Raw genomic sequence first — 20,946 nt, forward strand, 5'->3', positions numbered from 1 at the left:
TGGCCATTTAATGACGTTTATCTGCACTAGCATGGAGAATTTGCGCGCGCCACTTTTTTACCACTTTGTGCGCATGTGTTACAATATATCAAAAGTGCGCATTTGAGCATCAGCGCTCAATTGACTGCTTCACACGGACATCGGGCGCTATCACATGCTTATAACTAGGAGCGTAGCCAGGAAGATAGGCACTTTAGGTACGTTTCGGCCGCCCACCCCCCGCTTTCTAAATGTCCGTCTTTCACAACGAAAAAAAAAAAAAAACTTCTGCCTCCGCCACTGCTTAGAACAGCTGACTTGACGTGGGGTGCATGAAGTAGATGGCCGTAATGATGTCAGCCTTCAGCACAGCTGGCACACTGCCTTGCCTTCAGACGTCAGTGGTGAAACACCGTATATGCGAAATACGCACACAGTTGCCAACGTTAACGATTCACTTTACAGCTGTAGCAGAGAATAGCGGAAGCATTTTTGCACGGCATTGTTGCCAAATACCCAGTGAATAAAAGTGATAGCTCCGCGCTTCATACATGTGTTTTTCAGGCATTCACAACTCTAATGTTGAGCCATGCAAGATAGGAAAATGCGAAGACGACAATGGCAAGTCAAAGAGAAGATGTACATGCGATCACCCAGACCTGATAGAAGACTACAATGGTAAGGATCAAGCTTTCCAAATACATTTACTTACAGTTCGAGCTGTACAAGCTCTACTTCATGAGCAGAGCACGGGCGCTGTATTTCAACATAAGATAAGCGTTGGTGCTCGCTGGTATATTAATTATACCGCACTACAAACCAGTGAGAAACAATCACATGTATCAGAAGTTCTTCTTAGGTACTTCCTTACTTCGTCATACAGAGCAAGCACGGTAACGGAGCACTGTATAACGCATAGTTGAGCCTGATGAATATGCGCGTTACCTTGAGAACCACAACTTACCCACACCATACAAAACAGAAACGCCAACAGCGCCAGTAGCATCTCCAGTATATGCAAGAAGCAAGCCTAAAAAATAAAACCAACGCTTTCGTTGCCTCTTCCGGGGGTTTGGCAATGATCGTCGTTTCCTAGGCGGATACATTTGGTGATATGAAAGGTCTTCAAAGTTAACTGAATGATAACTTTATTAAAACATTATGCTTGCTACGCAAAATATTCTTCCACAATCGCTTTATGTGCTTTGGTGGGCACATTTTTTTGCGACAAATTATTCACCAAAGAGATTATTACAGAAAACTTCCTTATTAATAATTTGGGCTATCACGAATATGGTTTAAGTTTGAAGAAACGCTAAGGCAATCTTGAAGAGAACTTCACTTTGTTTGATTCTTCTGACGTGCTTGTGTTCCCGAGATATTCACAGTGAAATTTGGCACTCGGCCAGCATTTTGTGGCATGGATACCGACATAACGTGATGCATCAATTGCGACGTAGCTTAATGCGTGTGGCACATCATTAGCAAACTGTGCGAGCCTGCTAACAACAGAGTTCTTGCTCTCGGCTGACAAAAAAGAGGTAACGACTGACTTTTAATGCGTTAGCATTAGGAGTGTTGAAGTGGAAAATAGTCAGTGTGGGAAGTGTGGGAAGCCGGTCACTTGGTAGAGGTAAAGATAGAGGGGAGAATTAGAAGAGGGGGGGGGGGGGGGCTTAGGAGCGCGTCCATTGAGCGCCTGAAAAACATTTTGCAATGTGACGAACGCGGTTTAAATCATGAATCCGGGTCGCCAAAAAGATGCGGCATAATGCTAGCACATCTATCTCGCATTAAGCGCTAAATCAACATCGAATTATTCTCCCTGTTCTGGCGCTTCTGGCGCACAGATATTCTGGCGCATCGCTTAATCGCGCAGTATTTCTCACATCCCAAGGAACGCGCATTGTTCGCATTTTTAGTAACGGCATTTCCTACAAACGCGCTTCCTTTCATTGTTCCCAGTTATTGTATGAAGATGACGAAACAGTCACCGAAATTGCGTTTGATGGCCCAGCACAGCGCTGTTGTGCGTGGACAGAGCTAAGCAATTTAGAGAGTATCTCGCACAGTTGCCGCGATTAATGTGACAATAAACAAGTACAGTGGTGCAATATTTGCGCGTCGTGTCAACAAATAGGTCGGCAGTTCGTAGTAGCAGACATGAAATTGACGGTTACTCCTAGATTACATTTCACTGCACTGAATAACTTGTTAGAATGCCCAGAATTAGTGGAAGAGACGAGGCTGTCCTTGACGGACGGAAACACTGGGTGGCTCAGCGCGCTACTATGGAGGACTTATCTTCCCACAAAGACACCGGATTTTCAAGAAATAGGTACTATAGTCTCCTCCTGAAGTTTCTTGAAGATTCCCATGTATTAGGTTCTTAGGGTGGGGGAAGGGGGGGGGGGTTAGAAAGTAGTGTAGGGCATCAGCAATCATTTCAAGCAGTAGTTATTCTCAAAGGGAGCCGGGTAAATTAACGAAACTGTAGCATTATTCCTCTTGGTGACTATAGATCTGCTTATGCTGTGATTAACTCAGGAGCGGATGTACCGCGGCACTTAAACATGACTCAAGACAACCGTTTAAGTCTGAATATCATAGAAAAATAAATGAAAAAGCAATCCTGGAAACATTCTGACCAAGGGATTATAAGAGATTAATCAAGTAGGAATTTGGTGTGAAATAATATTGCCATTGGCATCTTAAATTCCAAATATCCCCATATTTCGACTCATAATCGTAAGGATAACGGAAGAATATGCTATGAATGGTTCCGTAAACCTGTGTAGCAAGCTTTAACGTACGAAATATACCGTATGGCTGCTTAGCATAACCTTTATCAGTACATTTCTTAATGCCCACTACTTGCAACCAGAAGTGATACCACACGTTCCATTTTCCCTCTGCTCTAGGCAACCACCTGTCGTGCTTCGAAGCTTCTGTTGTCACTTTGTACTAGCAGCCGCTCGAACGCTCTTCCAACAAGGGCGTTTGCTTTGGAAGTGCATATAAACATAGTAAATACACATAAGGGGGTTCTTCGTCTCAAGTCTTTCACTCGTGCGGAGACGGTGAGCTCTCCCGGTCCGCTGATTGGTGCTCGCAAGGTGCTGTATGTTGCAGAAAGATAAACTAGCAAGAATGGGACGCCATACGGCGATTAGACTATGCAGGAATTTTAAGAGTGCGTTTGATATTTGAACAAAAAAGTAATAATGCTTTATTCGTACATGGACAAAGTTCCAATGAACGATACAGAAAATAACGTTTAGATGGATGACCCCGTGTTACCGTAGGTAAACTTGCCCAGTTCATCCACCGCAGTGAAGCTAATGAAAAGACTGGAAGCACACGGGCCCCTGGGCCAGGGCTCGCGCGCATGCCCACTGTACGCGCCACCATAGTTCCGGATCTTATTTTCATCACAGCAGCCGGCAAAACAGACGTAAATAACATGACGATTGCTTGGGCAGCACGCTGAAGTGTGACCTGCCAGGCTGCTTGCTGCTTGCTTTTCGTTACCGTGAAGCGCATTTAAGCTCAACGCTTTGAGCCGATGGCTGTTTAAGCTCTCTGGTAAATTTGCCTTCACTAACACTTATCGGTTATAACTGAATTCAGTAAAAAACTTCGGTGGACCTTCCCGGTTTTCTTTCCATTATTATTTGTTTAGCAAGTGAGGCCCAAAACTTTGAAGCCTGGTCATAATTAATTTGGCAGAAACCTGTCAAACATTATAGAACAAAATCAAGGTCGAACTTTCAATTTTTGAATTTCGTGCCAAGCATTTGACGTGCCAGAGCGTTAGTGTGAAGTCACGGATATCAACGCATTGTCTCGTATTTGCACTGTTTTGGCGCCGAAAATTGTCAGAAGTTTGCTACGAGAAGTCTATATGGCTCCTTTAGAATGCAACGTGGACCTTTATCTCCGAAAAACAATTAACCAAGCCCCAGTAGACGCTTGCACTGTCCCTGACGTCACAGTGGGCGGGTGCGAGAATTTCAATCTGGCATCGAAACCGGTCTTTCGTGTTTGTATCGTTTCATTGCTTGGCAAGCCTCCGCTGAAAAAAATAGTAGGCTTTTTTTTTATTATATAAGCTGAACTTACTAATAGAACCTAATGATTCTCTTTACTGTTCCTTTAAAGATGTCCTTTTTTCTTCTCTCACGAATAGCTGGAACAAAGTCTAAATGCTAAGGTACAGACGGGATTACCTGAGAACATGACCGAGAGCTCGCAATCACCGCTCGAACCTATTTTACGATTAGGAGGCAGGAAATTATTTCATGGAACGCACGCAATACCAGAACAATCGCTGTAAGCGGATCTGGAACAATTGGGGAGCGCCTCAAGCTTCAAGACTGCAATGGGATTGCGGAGCTACAACCGCTTATCACATTCCCGCCTTAAGTGACCTTTGTCATTGCCGCCTGTCTGTGTTCGTTCACTATATATGGCTGCGATAATCTAAACGTTTGCTCTTCTCGACATCAGCTTCGCAGTGTATCCTTACAGAGCTCAGGCTGGCCTGTCCGGTTCTGGGGTTCATGGTTCGGACACAGGCGTTACAAAAGGGTCGTTAGCCTACGCCACCGGTGTGCCTAAAATCGTGTAGCGGTCCTGCGCTATACCGGGGCGTCGGACTAATCTAGTTAAGCGGACCCATGCCGCCGCCGGTCTCTATCGCCGACATTTGCTTGTGGGTGAGCAGGTGAGCTTGGAATGTTGAAGGAAACGAGAAACGGGTTTATTTTACAAATGTCCTCCTGTTTTACCCTATAAAGCATGCAGTCATGCGTGCGGGAAAAGGCGCTAGTGCAGGAGCATGCAATTTCTTGGAAGTCGAGTCCGTTAAAATGTCATTGGAAATCGCACAGTCGCAGGTGCGCTATGCGCAGCATGAAATGTTAAGCATAGCATTTACAAGGAATAATGAAATGAGGTTATGGCGACATAATCATCGGGAGATAATATTTATCTAAAGTTACGTCAGAACCTTGAAAAGTGCAGCACAGGCTTTGCGTTTCCTTTTGCCGGCAAGAACTCTCATTTCAAAGTTATATTTATGCGGCACCTCTGTTCTTGAATTCCAGTCATCCGTCTAGATGAAAACGGGAGGGGCATCAGGTTGGGACCTTAAGAAAGCAACTGAGGTGTGAGCAAAGGGCTTCCCACGAAGCATGACCTTTACGTATCTTCTGCATACACACCCCGATTGTTTCACAGAAGCCGTGCAATGTCCCGCGGAAAAGCAGGGCACGCTATATCGATCGAGAGCTGGCCCGTCTTCACCGGCGTCGTACGCGGCAGAAATAACAAAAGTAAATAGAGTGATAACGCACCGTCGGCCAACACCGATATGTGCCTTTATCGCGCGGGCTCCATACGTGCAAGCGGAAGAATGCACCCCGCGAACGCTGCTCTCAGACACCTCGACGAACGCATTTCGGCGAAGCAGCTATGCGCGTGCTCACGACGGTGCTTGCGATTTTATCCCTGGTGATCGGGAAGGCGATCTCCAGCGGTGGCGATGACTCCGCTGAAGTTCACGGTAAGCTTTAGAATGTTTACTGCAACGTTTTTGCGTACCCGTTATCGTATCACCGCTAGCGTTACCAGCGGCCTAGAGTCCCATCTGTGCAGGGGTGGCGCGAAAAAGGTTTTTAGCGCTGGCGCAGCTAACACACCCCTGAAGCGATAACAGTATGGTGTACTGAAGCGTTCTATTAAGTAACAGAACCGCCAGCGCGATAACAGGACCATTTCTTTGGGTTATTTCCATAACGCCGTCTCTAAGGCCTCATTTTCCAAATAAGGGCTTCACGGGTTTATCTTGAGCTTGCGAATCGCAGCGTTGCTTCCACATAGCGGAGACCTTCTGGCACATCGCTTAATCACGCAAGCTTGCTCACATCCCAAGGAACGCGCATGTTCGCATCTTTAGTAACTGCACTTCCTACAAACGCGCTTCCTTTCATTGTTCCCAGTTACTGTATGAAGACGACGAAACAGTCACCGAAATTGCGTTTAATGGCCCAGCATAGAGCTGTAGTGCGTGGACAGAGCTAAGCAATTTAGAGAGTATCTCGCACAGTTCCCGTGATTAATGTGACAATAAACAAGTACAGTGGCGCCATATTTGCTCGTCGAGTCGGCAAATACGTCGGCAGTTGGTATTAGCAGATATGAAGTTGACTGTTACTATTACATTGCATTTCACTGCAGTTGATAAATTGTTAGAATGCCCAGTATTAATGTAAGAGCACGAGGATATCCTTGACGGAAAGGAACACTGAGTGGCTCAGTGCGCTGCCATGGAGGACTTAATCTTCCCACAAGGACACTGGATTTTCTCGAAAGAGGTCCTCCTGAAGTTTCTTAAAGATTACGATCTATTAGTTGACTAGGTGGGGAGAGGGGGCGTGGGTGATGGTTATAAAGTATAGTGTAAAGCATCAGCAATCATTTCATGCAGTAGTTATTCCCAAAGGGAGCAGGGTAAATTAATGAAACTGTAGCAATCCTTGTCGTGGTAACTTTAGATTTGCTTATGCTGCGATTAACTCAGTGGCAGATTTACCGTGGCACTTAAACAGGAGACGCTCGGGCGAAGCAATTGCCGGCAAGCATCTACAAATCTGCAAGCCTACATCCTCCCGTAGCTAAAACCATCCTTTTCCGTGATGTAAAACAATAATATTATCTGTAATTTATGACGTACTTAACCATGTGTTTAAGAGGCAATTGTCTAACCTCAAAGTAAAAGGACAGGATAGGGGTGTCCTAAGCGAATGGAAAGTACGCTAGCGAGTTTTCTCCTTTGTTTGAGTCAAATTGTGCTTACTTGTTAATTGATCAGGATGACGTACGCGCGTGCGCTGTGGTTCATTGGGCAGGAAGAGCTTTCGCGGCGTTTGTGTTGTACGACGAATTCCGAGACTTTGTTGAAGCGCTTCCTACGCACGCAATAACAGGAAGGAATATAACGGTCAGCTCCGCATATCCATAAATGAATATTCTTAAGTTCCTCCTCATCATATTTGACGGACAGGTGACAAGGACGCTTTCACAACTTTTAGAGGTACTGTTTCGAAAAGGTTGTGCATAATATGGTCAACATTAAGCGGTTTGTAAATGCCATGTGTCAGTTTTCTCATTCAGGAACTTATACCTGACGACACCCATTATTGATACTTAATGGAGCATCCAGCCCACCTTCATTCGTATGCAATGTTACTTCGTATTAGGTCTGTTCTTCCTGGAATCCAATATTTCGCTCGCGCAGCGCTATAGGTGATTGTTGTGGACTCCCATAAAACCCCTTTATGATATGCGTGACACGAATAGCTCTTTCATACAGTAGTATTGGCCAACATGCAATTCCTTCAACAGAGCTTTGCAAGATGTACGGAAAAAAGGCCTGCGGAAACATACCCTGCGAAGTTCCACCTGGGTCCAACGACACGCTTTTATGCAGGTGTGAATCTGGTGAACAGTACTTTGACGCCGTGGAGAAGAAATGTCATGGTGAGTACTACTACATAGTTTTGTCGTCAGTGTTATGTTTGTACACAAAACGCTAATGCTGCTTAATCAATGAAGTGAATCGTTGCTTAAAGAGCACACTGACGTAGCACGGTCTGATGACGTTTTCAGACGCTTTTCTGAACCAAAAATAGTCTGCATTCAATCTCTTCATCAATACTATAATAAATAGCTATAGTCCTGGCGGTGAAAACAAGAGAGGAAAATAGGGACCGTAAAGTTTAATTTTTACGTTCATGCCTGCTTGAACAGTGGGTAGAATCACACGCACGCACGCACGCGCGCCTCCCCCCCCCCCCCCCCACACACACACACACAATACGCTGTATTGTGATCCCCCCCCCCCCCCATATTCCAGTTATCAATTTCCAATTCTATCATGGTCAAACCATAGCGTTAGCGTTTTAGGACTGCTTACTTCATGAAAGTGAGAATATGAGAACACATAGTGGAAAGTGAGAACACTTTTCCATAAGATATACCACAATCCAGTTCTGAAAACCAGTTCGTTACGACCCCATTTTATCGTTCAGTCCACTTAGATCACCACCATAAGGTACACGTTACTACTTGCCGCACTAACACTTCTTATTCTTTCGTCCCACCCACGTCCAGTGACTGGAACCACCTTCCCTCAGATATCGTTTCCATTTCGGACCATGAAGTGTTTTTTTTTTCTTAACGCGGTTCTTCGCATTGTATCTTCATTCCTACTTTTGTTGTATTAGCCTAACATTGTCTCGTCCTGTGTATTGTAGATGTTATTAGAATAGTACATATTAATAAATTTTGTATTTTGTTTACTATTTATGTACCCCACTCCCCTCTGTAAAGCTCTGTGCGCTTGAGGGTAAAATAAATAAAGAAATAAAATATTCATCCACCTGAAACCATCATGAAGGTATACAAAGGGGACCCGAACAGGTTCAAGAGGATAAGAGCTTCGCAGATGAAGGAAATTTTATCCTGTTCTTTGGATGGAAACTAAGACAAACGCCTCTTCGGGGTCGTCTCGCTGCTAGTCACCCTATTTTTTTTTCTTTGTGCTTCGAAATGTCGATTGATAAGGTCTCGCTCTTCAATTTGCTAGCCTCATGATTGGCTCCGACGGTAGAGCGATAGCCCCGGAAAGCCGTTGGTCTCGGGTTCAATCCCTCGAGCAGGCTGCATTTCTGGAGTTTTACGTGCATTTCCTTTCCAACGGAGAAGCTTTTTCGAGAACCCCGCATGAGTTTCCTTTTTTACTTCATGCTGAACTCGGTGGGTTGCAATTTTTCCTTATATGTTTCACTAACAGAGGCGTGAAAGTGATGACCCGCTATGGTGGCTTATTAATTACTGTCTTTGGCGTTGCGCTGCTAAGCCCTAGGGTGCGGGATCAAATCCCGTCAGTAGTGGTCGTATTTAGATGAGGCCGAAATGAAAAAGGACACCCGTGTACCGTGCACTGAGTTCGGTGCACGTTAAAGAACCCCAGGTGGTCCCCGACTACGTTGTGCCTCATAATCGTGTCATGATTTCGGCATGTAGAACCCCAGAATTTACTTCTTTAACTAGATAGGTGTATCTTTCAGAGTTGAAACTTCTGTGCATCTATGCCTGAAAATTGTTAGCACATTGAACTTTACCGCAAGGTTCGTTGACAACGAATATAAAAAGAAAGCACTGCAGTTAAGTGCAAGAGACACTCACGGAGGCTCTTTTCATTCTATTCCAGACAAAAATTCGTGCGACACAAAGGTTTGCGCGATGGGATGGTGTCAGCTCGATGAAAATGGACAGCCTCGGTGTGCGTGTGAACTAGCGGCATGGCTCACTCCAGATTGCGAAGGTAAGCTTACAAGAAACTTAATGACGCTAAACGAAAACAAAGTGTTGACACCGAGCACTGCAGCTGTTAGCGTCCCAGACAGGGCCTTGCCCATTTCTATAAAAAAAAAGACATTCTCACCATCACGGCCTTAATAACGGCTAAGGATGTGCAGCAGCTAAGTAATGCTGCAACCTCGTTAGCTTCCTCTGAATTCAGTCAGTGATAACAACTTTAATTAAAATAACAACTTTACTTTCTTAAGACAGCAGCTTTAATATTTGTTCTTCAACAAACCTTTCCCGAAAACTCTTTACAGGAAGCAAAATTTCGATGTCAGAGTGGCGCAACAACTTTTTAAAACTTGAAAGCTGCATCAATGGGCATATTGTAAACCAGTAATAGCCTTACTGAATTGCCGTTCTTGCAGTTGCACCTGAGTTTGCAGAAAGATGCAAAAATGGTAAAGTAGAGATCATCCAAGGGGCTCCCGAGTGTGTCTGCGATAGCGAAGCTGTAAAAAATGGCTCGCGTTGTATAGGTAAGTGTATTTATATTTCATGGAAAAACAATGCGCGCCCGTCGGAAGAAAAAGCGCGGTTGAATCAAGGGCGTCGCCCCGTTGCATTGTGCGCGCAATCTTTTTGACCTGTGCGAGGAAAACAGTACACACCATAAAACGCCGACAGAAACTATCTGGAGCTGACCGCCGAAACGCACTTTCGAAAACGTAACCACGTGTGCAACGCGCTAATTGGCCACGCAGAACCACGGTGCAGGACGTAATTCATTTCGTCACCCGTCATTGTTGCCAGATTTCTGTGCGGTTTAGCTGCGATATGAAAACATTAAAATTTTCAAATTTTCTGTCACCCCAAGTGCTCCGAAATTTCGCCAGCTTACTACGAAACGCATACAACTTAACAGGCGATGCGTAATTCAAGCTCAAAATTTTGGTATCAGTTTTGCTGAAGGCACTAAAAGATCGCTCCAGTCAGTAGGCGACGGTTTCGTGGATGCAGTCGTACGCTTTCTGAAACTGTTGAGGCAGATGTTTCATGTGTGTGTGAATGAATGAATGAATGAAACATCGATGTCTCATTTAGGGGACACGTATATTAATCATCACATTTTATACCGTTCTTATGCGAATCCTCATCGTGTTTCAGTGACAACTTGCCTCAACCCCTCCAAAACATGCTCTGAACTTTGCAAGGCGGGACTTCTGGAAAAGGACAATCGCTGCTGCCAAGGGTGGAGCCAACCCAACTGCGAAAGTATAGCAACCTTCAACACTTACACTTTAGCAGGGGGCAGTAATTCATGGATATGCGAAAAAAACATTGCCTCTCTTTCTTAATCACTTCAGCTGAATTATTAGCCGGTACCACGCTAAAGCTATTAATTGCAACCATGATCATGTGATGTAGCAATACCCGCGCGCGGCAATTCATAATACTGAGCAATGCAAAAGTAATGTATCTACTATCACGTGATGACGGGGTGACTGCTGGAGTAACCCGTGCTGTCCTAGACATGATTCGGGCTTATCTTCAAGTCTAGTGTATTACTTTTTTTATTCTACTTCGCAGAAATAAATCGAGCGAAGGTCTTGCGCAATACCGAAAGAAAAATTGTTCGTAGCAACCGCTTGTCCTTGGATGGCGCCATTCGCCAATTATATGTATATCAGTTATCACAATTGGTCAGCGCCTGCGTTACCAATTGCAAGCTCCTTTTGTGCAAACGGACGTCATCAATGCTGTTTAAACATGGGCCCAGCATCCATGTTAATTTCCTTGTTACCTTACTAAACCGCCAACTATTTCTCTGTTATTACGTGTTTACGCAATATTGTCTACCAGGGATTTAAAATACGTTTTGTTACTGCTTTCACTAGCACTTCCTGCCGTATTGATAACCTCGTGTGTTGCTGCTCGTCGTCTTCCTGTTTTTTTCCTCTCTCTCCCTTACTGATACTTTATGAAAGAGTTTTCTTCAATCGTCTGTACCTTTCAGAGCCAGATGCACAATATTGTTCACCTGGAAGCATCATGACAAAGGAGAAAAAATGTCAAGGTACTTATTGCGACGCGTTCTTATTCTTAGCCGAAAAACATTTATGTGGAGTAATGTATTGACTATAGCCTAAGAGTGCATCCGCTAATTTAAAAAATGACTAGCTCTTAAGCATAAGGTGCTTCATGTTTTAGGAGTGTGTTTTCATGCGTTATGCCATGTGCCATAAACTGTCTTTACAATATCAGTATTGCTCTTTTCCGGCTATTAAACAGACGCTTGCTCTACAAGAGACGCCGACATCTTATGTCGTCATGGGTGCAAAAGTACTCCTAATGGCAAGAGACCGTTTGAATGTAAATGCCCGCAAGGTTATGTAGTGGCAGAAGACGGAGTCACATGCAAAGGTAAGTACTTATGCTGATTTCCCAGCGAATAATTAGTGCAGTTCTAGTTTATATGTCATATGCAAAGTGGTGATCTCTAGAATGTAATAGTCTCAATTGTCCCGTGTATATATATATAAGGCGCCTATGCGTCCGCTTTTCTTTCTTTCCTTTCGTTTTTTTTTTTTTACTTGCAAGCGAAATACAAGTGTGCAGTGTACACTACAGCAAATGTATAGGATTAGGAAATCATTGCTATCAATTTCCCGACACAAGAAAGTGTGGTTCACTTGCGCTTGGGCTACTGTACTTTTGGTTACCAGGATGCTTAAAAAGGGCAAACCAAAATCCGTTGCTCGGCATGCTTCTTAAGCCATCGTGTTCAGCTGCCAAGCGCAGTGCCTGTAGAAAAGATTCTAGATGACTGAGGGGTTTTAATATCCGGATTCTGCATTCGCATTATCGGAGCAGCCGTTGTGGCGAATCCAGATTAAGCCTTCCCGCAGCCAACGCCACTTAACACTCAGTCCACTTATTGCCGCTAGATTAATACTCCTTGTAAAATTTTTCCAAGTGTGTGCTGGTAGTACTGTTTGTGGTTTATCCGTTAAGTGACCAACTATTTAAAAATCGAAGGGAAACGGTGAATACACGTATATTAATTATTACTACATTAATTACTTCCGGTATGCTATGAGGTTAATGACCAAAGTTTAAGTAAGCTCAACAGCTCTGGGGCACATAAGTTCATCAAAGCTCGGTGACATAGTGCCTGCATTGTGACTCAATTTCTTATTGGCTTACCCGGGGGGTCGTTACGTGCCATTAATTAGTATCAAATGGCACCTTCGCGCTCAGACATGCATGTCTACTTTGTCGCAACATTGGCTCCAAGCTAAGGCTTCCCATACTGGGCCATTGATGATCAATTATTTTTTGTGACTATTTTATCCTGTTCAGAGTTCTGAATTATGCCTAATATCAACAGACACACACTTGTGTTCTTGATGCATGTCATATTGTGTAATGGGTTATATCTGCGAGAAAAACCTGTGGTTCCGCTCGCCTTCATTTCTGCTCGAAATTTTCCACAGTGCGTGAGTGCACGGATGAGCAAAAGAAAACGTGCAGAGCAGATCAGGAGTGCCATATCCAATTCAACGATAATGTACGTTGCTCTTGTGGAGTCCATGAACGTGAACATGACGGAGTATGCACAGGTAAGCTTGCACTAAGAATATGTTCTTGCCAAATCCTACAGCACGGGTGGGTACCTAATTGGAATTAGGTTATCGGACTAACGCTGACAAGTTCTGAGACTGGGCTTCGTTGATACGGCTGCTTATTGCTGTGTTAAAAGAAGGCCAAAGTGCTCATTACGCACCTTATAATGTTCTCTCTTCGAAACTTATAATCATTTTCGTGAGCTCTACGCACCCTTGGAATATTAATTATTTACCTACGCTCCTCCAATGTGAATGTAGCCTATAGAAGCCGCAATTTCTTTACCTCTACTTCGCTTAAGTTTATATATTCTGTGTCCCTCGTAAGCGACCATTTATAACAATACTTAACGCCACGAAACTGCGTAAGTAGGTAGGATTCACCACATAAGTGCGATATCAATTACCAGTGAGCCTTTTAACCTGTTTTAGCTGTTTTCACAATTTCGTGACATGCTGAATCTGGGCTCATAAATCTAAACGAGACGCTTAGGCAAGAAAAATCCTGATTTTCATGTTCTGTGTCTTCACTTAGCAAAGACGCGTTAAGCTTGTCGCTATCTCTGGCACAAACAACCATGCTATGGTTGGTTGGCACATGGCAGTTCTAACGAGGGTGACAACTCCACGAATACTCGTGGGGCTGCATTCATTCAGGTGCATGAATTGAATTTAATGCAATTGAATTCTGCTGATTTACGTGCCCAAATTACGATATGATTATGAGGCACGCCGTAGTGTAGGACTCCGAAATGACTTACCACCTGGGATTCTTTAACGTGCCCACAATGCTCCATACATGAGCGTGGTTTTTTTTTTTTTCGTTTTTTTTTTTTCAAATAGCCTTCATTATACATGCGGCCGCCACGATTAGGGATTGAAACTGCGCCTTCGTGCTTAGCAGCGCAACGCCGAAGCCACGACACCACCACGGCGGGTGTGCATAAATTGGAGATTTATTTGATTGATTTATTATTGGCTTTTGATGGCACAAGGGTTAGTTCTGGCCAAAGAGCGCCAAACACACTGGTGCAATGAGTTAACAATGGTACATGTACATGGAGACAACGATGTAACACGGCCATAAAGAGGCCTAGAATCAGTCGAGGTATAAATGCATGAAATTATATATATATATATATATATATATATATATATATATATATATATACTAAAGATATTGCAATGACAAGTGAGGTGTGAAATGACCATAAAATATTTGCTGCGAAGTGATCATAAGATAAACATTTAGGAATATGCAAGCAGCACTGATGCCTCAACCGGGTCCTTGGGCGCAAGGGCAGGGAAATACGTGATCTAAATAAGCGGCTGTGCAACGCATCGCTTGAGTGTAGAACATGTGCGCCAACATCTAAGACTAATTTAGCGTCAAAGAGCGGGTCATTGCCTAGGAACATTGCTGGATGTAGCATAACTTGTTGAAGGTGTGGTAAGCAAAACTTTTTTTTTCTGTGGGCCTCTAGTTCACGACATTCCAGCAACACGTAGATGACAGTCAGCGTCGAGCCACATTTACTACAGATAGGTATCTCATAAACATTGAACAGGTACGAGTATGTACCATACGTTTGGCCTATTGTAAAAGTCGACCGATGAAAATCTCGGTTATTCGTATTTTTGATATGGATGGCCGATTTCCTAACTGTGCTTTAGGGACATGCAGCTTATTAGATATTGCAGTGTCGCATAAGCCTTGTCAATAGTTCCTAAGGGTGTTCCGTAGGAAAGCTTTCAAATATATGGCAGGGACAGCTTTAGAGGAGTTAGTGGCTTTTCTTGATGCAACGGTTTTGTCAGCAAGCACACTGCCCTCGATGCCTCCGTGCCCAGAAGCCTAGCATTTTGTGACATGCTGATTAGACATGTATGTTGTAAATAGGAGTCAATAAAGATAATTTAGTGCTGGATTTTTACTTTTATGAAACTAACTTAAGAATCTTACAACACTTAAAGTGTCAGTGTATATATTGGCTGTTTGTATCTTCGTTTTCTTAATATGGTTCCACGTGGAAAGACAGACAAAAGAGACTATTTACACTGCATTGACAAGAGCAGTGCAGCCAGAGACCAAGATAGAAAAACCAGCTCATGCCAAACCCAGATGCTCCTTTTCTTCTTCATTTGCGCCATGTCTCCTGAGCGTCTGTTGCATCGCAACAAAACCCCCGGCCGCGAGAGCACCATCCCGGTGCCGTTAGATATCTGTAGAAAGCAGACAGTTGTAGGGCTTGAGCGCAGCGACGTGGACGATTTCACTGGTGGTCGGAGCGGCGGACGTTGCCAAGCTGGCTGGAAGGATTTTGTAGGTGACATCGGTGGCTTGACGAACCACGCGATATGGGCCTTTGTAACAAGACAGGAGTTCGTCTCTCGCAAAGACCTACTTGACGGGAAGGCAACCAAGGCGTGGTAAACAAAAGTTGCCCGGCGAAAAGTACACGTCATGGTGACAGAGGTCGTAGAGGCGCTTCTGGTTCTTTTGCGACACTGATAGGCGAGCGCGTGCAAGTCATCGAGCGTGGTCAGCACGAGCGATGACATCGCGGGCATATTCACTTGTCGAGGTCGTAATCGATGGTAGCAAGGTTTCTACCGGTAGCGTGAGTTCACGGCCATACAAGAGGTGAAACGGGGAATAGCCGGCAGTGTCAAGGCGAGAAGAATTAGTCTAAGGTAATGTAAGGTAGAGCGATGTCCCAATTACGGTGATCGGCTGAAACGTATTTCGCCAGCATATCTGTAAGCGTCCGGCTCGGTCAGGCCGTTGGTTTCTGGATGGTATGAGTTAGTAAGCTCAATCTGGAATAGAGCAGACGCGCGTGATGTAATCAATTACCTTCGGCAAGAAGGTACGGCCTCGGTCTGTGAGCACTTGACGTGGAATTCTATGCATCAAGATGACGTCGTGTAGCAGGAAATCTGCCACATCAGTCGCGCAGCTGATTGGGAGAGCACGCGTAATGACGTATCTAGTCACGTGGTCAGCAGCGACAGCAACCCACTTGTTCCCCGGCGCACATAATGGAAAAGGGCCGAGGAGGTCCAAGCCGAGACGACCGAATGATTCTACCAGGATTTCAAGTTGCTGCAGGTAGAGTGTACTAGATTCTAGTACACTCTACTGCAGGTAACCAGTGGGAAACAGGGATGGTTTCTTGCGGCGTTGACATGGCTCACAAGCAGTGACGTAACGTCGCACTGAGGGTGCAAGACCGGGCCAGAAGAATCAGCAGCGTACTCTGTCGTAAGTTCGAGACATGCCAAGACATCCAGCGGTGGGCGCGTCGTGAAGTTCCTTTAGAACGGTCGAACGGAGGTGCCTTGGGATGACGAGGAGGAGATCGGGGCCTTCGGGATGAGCATTACGACGGTACGAAGTACCATCCCAAAGAACGAAGAGGTGTAAGGAAGCATCGTCGGGTGCGGATTCAAAAGTATCGATGTGCGCTTTGAGTGAGGCAGCTGGGAGTCGTGGCCTCGGAGTCCGAGTTCGACGTTAAACTGCGGGTCGCTCTCTAGCCTACGCCGCCGCTGCTACCAGTTGTAGTAGTTGGAGTCGGGCATATCCAAAGTGGTAGCTGGCCCATGCCGTCGTCCTCCTCATCCACGCTGAAGACGTTGTTGAAGGGAGGAATAGGTTCTCATCGAGAACGAAGAGTACTGGGTTTATTTACATTATTTACATGAGAAGTAGGAGAACGAGACGTTACGTCTCATCAGTCTAGCATGACTGGGTCGAATCACTGGCTACATCTCAGGGCAGATGGGAGAGCACTCGGTGAGCCGCCAAAGTCCGCTTAAAAGCCCTCTTCCTCCAATCGGAGCGTCTAGAGTCACCGAAGGTCCGCCTTGAGGGCGAGGGTGCGCACAATCCCCCGGCGCCTTCGTTTCCCGACCACGTTCGGAGAAGTGCCCTCGGGCACACACTGCTCACTCCCCCACAGAAAGGAGGGGACACTCGTAGACAGGTGGCTTCGCGCCTGACTTGAACTGACGCGTCTGTTGTTCCTGGAATGGCCAGCCATCGACGAATTTGTTTGGAGAACGGCCTTGGCGGTCAGCTGGTCTGTCGAGCGGCCGTGAGAAAGCGTCGTAGTAGAGGCCCTTTTCCAAGAGTCTCCTCCTCCTCCTAGCGTCGTGACACGTACTCTTTGAAAGGTGTAGAGGCACGGTGTCGTCGCTGATCTCTCCCGGCGGGACGTTTTTTAGCCTCCCGAAGCGATTCGTCGCAGGCAATTGGGAGATACTTCCAAGATCGCTGCCCCGTTGGTCGCCGAACGTAACAACATGTGGCCAGGCGGGCGTCTAATTGGCGTGCATGATCAAGCATCCTTAGCGGGCTACACCACAATCCTGTAATCCAAGCGTCACGGTACAAGGCGTTTATACATTTTTGTTAGGCACTTTCATTTTTTATTATACAATTTTTAAAATGTTTCTTGTTTTCAGGCACTTAGCCTTGTACTTGATGTGGGTGATGAATCGAGTATGACACCTAAAAACGTGCTCCGCGTTCTAAGGTAAGCGCTGTCAGTTAAGTTTCATACTGGGCTCTGGGACCAGGCCTATCTTCCTTGTAAAAAGGACGCGAAGGTGTTTCTGAGTATTAATGTTAAACCCATTCTCGTTAGCCCATTTTGTCACTTGTTTAGGCCGAGTTGAACGTGTCGCTCACAGACGGCGAGGCTCCACGATTTGAACCGTACCTGCCCGTCGTCACCGTATAAACGATAAAACATACATAGTGGAATTGACGAGCGTAAAAATTCATGTTTATCATAAAAAGGGCACATCTAAGTACCTGACCCGTCGGTACCGTGGTTTCCTGTGTAAACGGTTTGGATAAAACATTACCGTTTCAACCATCATACCGTATTCGTGAAGCAGCGCACTGACCAGGACAAAGTAGAGAGACACAAGAATACAAGACACTCGCTGCACTCCCAACTACTTTATTATCGTGTCTCTCCACTTTGTACTGGTCAGTGCACTGCTTCGCCAATACGGTATGATGATTAATCACCAACTCGCCCAACTTTGCACATTACTGAACTTCATTACCGATTCGAACCCGGAATGTCCGGTTTGATAAGTAGCTGTCGATAACGGTGAACTTGTTTCCACGAACACCCATTACCGACAAGTCCGACAGGATCCCATAGCACCACGTGGTGTCGTAGGTCCTGTCCTTGTCAAGGAACGCACACAAAAAAAAATTGTGTATGAATAAATGCATCATAATGTAAGCCCCGATGCGCACAAGGTTGTCGGCCACCCTTCTCGGAAACCACATTGGTATGGATCAAGTAATTTGTTGAATTCTAAGAAATGTAAGAGACGGCGATTTAAGATATTTTTGATTAGCTTACACGGTAACGTGTTAACGCTACTGAGCGGACACTTGTTACCGAGGATGGCCCTTTACCCTGCTTCAAAAGTGAGAGTACTATACGTCTCTCCAAGCAGTTGGAAGTAAAGCGGCCGCCCATATGTTGTTAAAAAGCGCGAGCAGTGTTATTTGTCTATCAGGATGATGGTTCTTGGTCTTCTCTTACACGATCTTGTCAGCTCTCGGTGTAGAGCTCTTGCATGCATTCAAGGCCGCTATGTAATTCGGTGATATTGAAAGGACAGTTGCATGATTCCTTTTGTCTGCATTGTTGTCGAGAGACATGTTCTTCTATTTATTTGTATTTAAGGAATGATTTGGAATAATGCATGGAGTTCTCACCTTCGAAGTGTTTCCCAAACGCATCTGCTTGGTATTCTAGGCTGTTCCCTTCGTGGTTTACCAGATGCAACGGATTGATTGACTGACGCTTTAGCCTTCTGAACGCATTCAGTACTTTTGCCTCCTTGGTATGGGAAGTGAGGCCTGAAGGAAATCTCTCCCAGCTTACTCTCCTAGCCTGCCATATCGTCCGCCTTCCTTGTTACTTCATCTGTCTAAATTAAATTAGGTTTTCCGCCGTTGGACATCGACGCAGTATGCCCTAAGCTTTTCAGTTCATTCATTTCATTCATCTTTACCCTCAGGGCTTTAGAGTATTACAAAGAGGATGAGAATTCTCAATCTGATCACGAAACGTGCATATTTATAAAGCATGTGCATGCTGTCAACTTCACACAACTGGCCCAAGAGGCATAAAAAAACAAAACAATAGATGTGAATGAACCAACTTATCTGTCGGTACCCGACCGTCTGTCTCGCCTTCCTTTGCCCCGTCTATCGCGCTTAACTATAGTCAAATATGCATCAGCAACTGGCCCCAAATTCGTACTTTTTAAAGTAAATTTGTTCGTTCTTTGTTTGTGTTTGTTCGTTCGTTTCTTTGTTTGGTGTATCTCGGCGTTCTACCAGGAAACATGTAACTTACATGACTAGCCATTTGGATGTGGAACGAACTTTTCAGCAGCGTCAATAGTAAACACGGTAAAATATCCTACAGCGTCCTCTGTGTTACAATCGCGTATAAGATCCCGCGATAAGTGAGCAGATTCTTCAAAATATTTCCGATCAGCAGAGGTAAGAGAGAGAAAGCATGCATAGAAAGGCAGGGACGATAACCAGAGGCAGTTCCCAATGGTTACCCTGCACGGGGGCACGGAGTAGGGGCCCAAAACGAGAAAGAGAGTGGAAGGGAGAGATATATAGAGAGAGACAAGCGCAAACAAACCATGTACACTATAGAGCGGTAAGGGGGTCAGTTTTTAAAGTCTATCTTGAAGACCCCTAGACCACAGTAATCTTAGTAGCGCGACTAAAACCTTCAACGCGGATGTTCTTTGGGAGCACTGGTCTAGAGATTTTAGTTCTTTAGTGGACGATTGTCGAATTGGTCCAGCACTTTGCCCATCACTTCACCTGAGGCAAGTTTCCAGTTAGGGCTATGCGGAGGAGGGTCGTGTTGTGACATTAAGCTTAGAATTACTGGGATGTGGTAACTCCCTAACGGCAAGACTGAAATCGCCATCTCTGCCATACTGACTGTTTTACAGAGTGCCATAAGATGCGAGTCTGTTCACCTGCTAAGTTTGTTTGTTCAATGCGAGAACATGCGTATATGAAGGCATTGTATTGTACCACATGACTGTTTCAGTTTTCTCTAAACGTCTTTACAAACCACAGTCGACGTATATCAATGGTTTGAGAGTAATTTTGGTTATTATTATTACGCGCGCAAATATTACTAATGAAAAATCAAGCGCTTTTCTTCAAACAACAAAAAAGAAACATTGAGGCTATAATAAGCGAAAGAACATCAAAATTTTCCTACATGGGCTTCCTTGCATTCAGTCCACAAGTGGGACAAGTGCTGCGGTTTGCCGGGCCGACAGCAGCGCCATTGTACGCCATTGAGAAGTCCTGAATTGCTTGGCGACTATCACCCGGATACATGAGTAGGCACCTTGCGGCACAGGCGCATCTACGCGTTCCGTACGTTACTGGACATCTGCTATGCGTCAATCCCCATCTTATTCTTCTTCACTATCACTCGGTGCACCTTTGAGGAACCGAACGGTAGTTTACTTATGGTGTTTAGGAATGTGGCTTGTGTTTTCCCAAAGCCAAACTCTCGCCGCTACGTTGCGCTGCATATGAAACATATATGCTACGTTTCTTGTTTATCGCAGCGCTAACGCAGGTACATGGGTTGGAAGAAAACGTTTCGTGGTTCCTGTGTATCGAAAACATTTATTGTCGACTGTACGTCACGCAAAACAATGGCGATTGTTTGCTTAATATTGGGGTGAAACGTTGTCCAACATCTTGCTGTGGGGTGCTGCAGAGTTTTATTGCGATAGCAATTATATGGACACTTCAACCGGATTTCTGCCGTAGCCGTCGCCGTGAGGTTCCCTATAGATAAAATCTTCGCCGCGCGCCGTATGCCCGAGCGTAAGCGTGCGGGGACGCGCGCTATCACGGAGAGCGAACGCACTCAAT

At 45.1% G+C, this 20,946-nt stretch overlaps 1 protein-coding gene across 7 annotated transcripts in view; it reads left to right on the top strand.

Moving 5' to 3' along the window:
• The first annotated feature begins 5,373 nt into the window (after positions 1–5,373).
• The window catches only part of LOC119456166 (glycoprotein antigen BM86-like), a 114,602-nt gene continuing 99,029 nt past the window's right edge, over positions 5,374–20,946 (top strand). For 3 of the 7 annotated variants that reach the window (XM_049669579.1, XM_049669578.1, XM_037717791.2), the window contains exons 1-8: positions 5,375–5,545; positions 7,387–7,521; positions 9,257–9,370; positions 9,780–9,890; positions 10,519–10,626; positions 11,369–11,428; positions 11,644–11,775; positions 12,849–12,974. In XM_049669579.1, the coding sequence (XP_049525536.1) occupies positions 5,455–5,545; positions 7,387–7,521; positions 9,257–9,370; positions 9,780–9,890; positions 10,519–10,626; positions 11,369–11,428; positions 11,644–11,775; positions 12,849–12,974 (877 nt within the window). In that variant the 5' untranslated portion in view covers positions 5,375–5,454. Of the gene's footprint in view, positions 5,546–7,386; positions 7,522–9,256; positions 9,371–9,779; positions 9,891–10,518; positions 10,627–11,368; positions 11,429–11,643; positions 11,776–12,848; positions 12,975–20,946 lie in introns of all 7 variants that reach the window. The other 4 variants (XM_049669581.1, XM_049669580.1, XM_049669582.1 and 1 more) reach the window with 3 other exon arrangements.

The sequence above is a fragment of the Dermacentor silvarum genome, chromosome 6 (genome assembly GCF_013339745.2).
Source record: "Dermacentor silvarum isolate Dsil-2018 chromosome 6, BIME_Dsil_1.4, whole genome shotgun sequence".
NCBI classification, from domain to species: Eukaryota; Metazoa; Arthropoda; class Arachnida; order Ixodida; family Ixodidae; genus Dermacentor; species Dermacentor silvarum.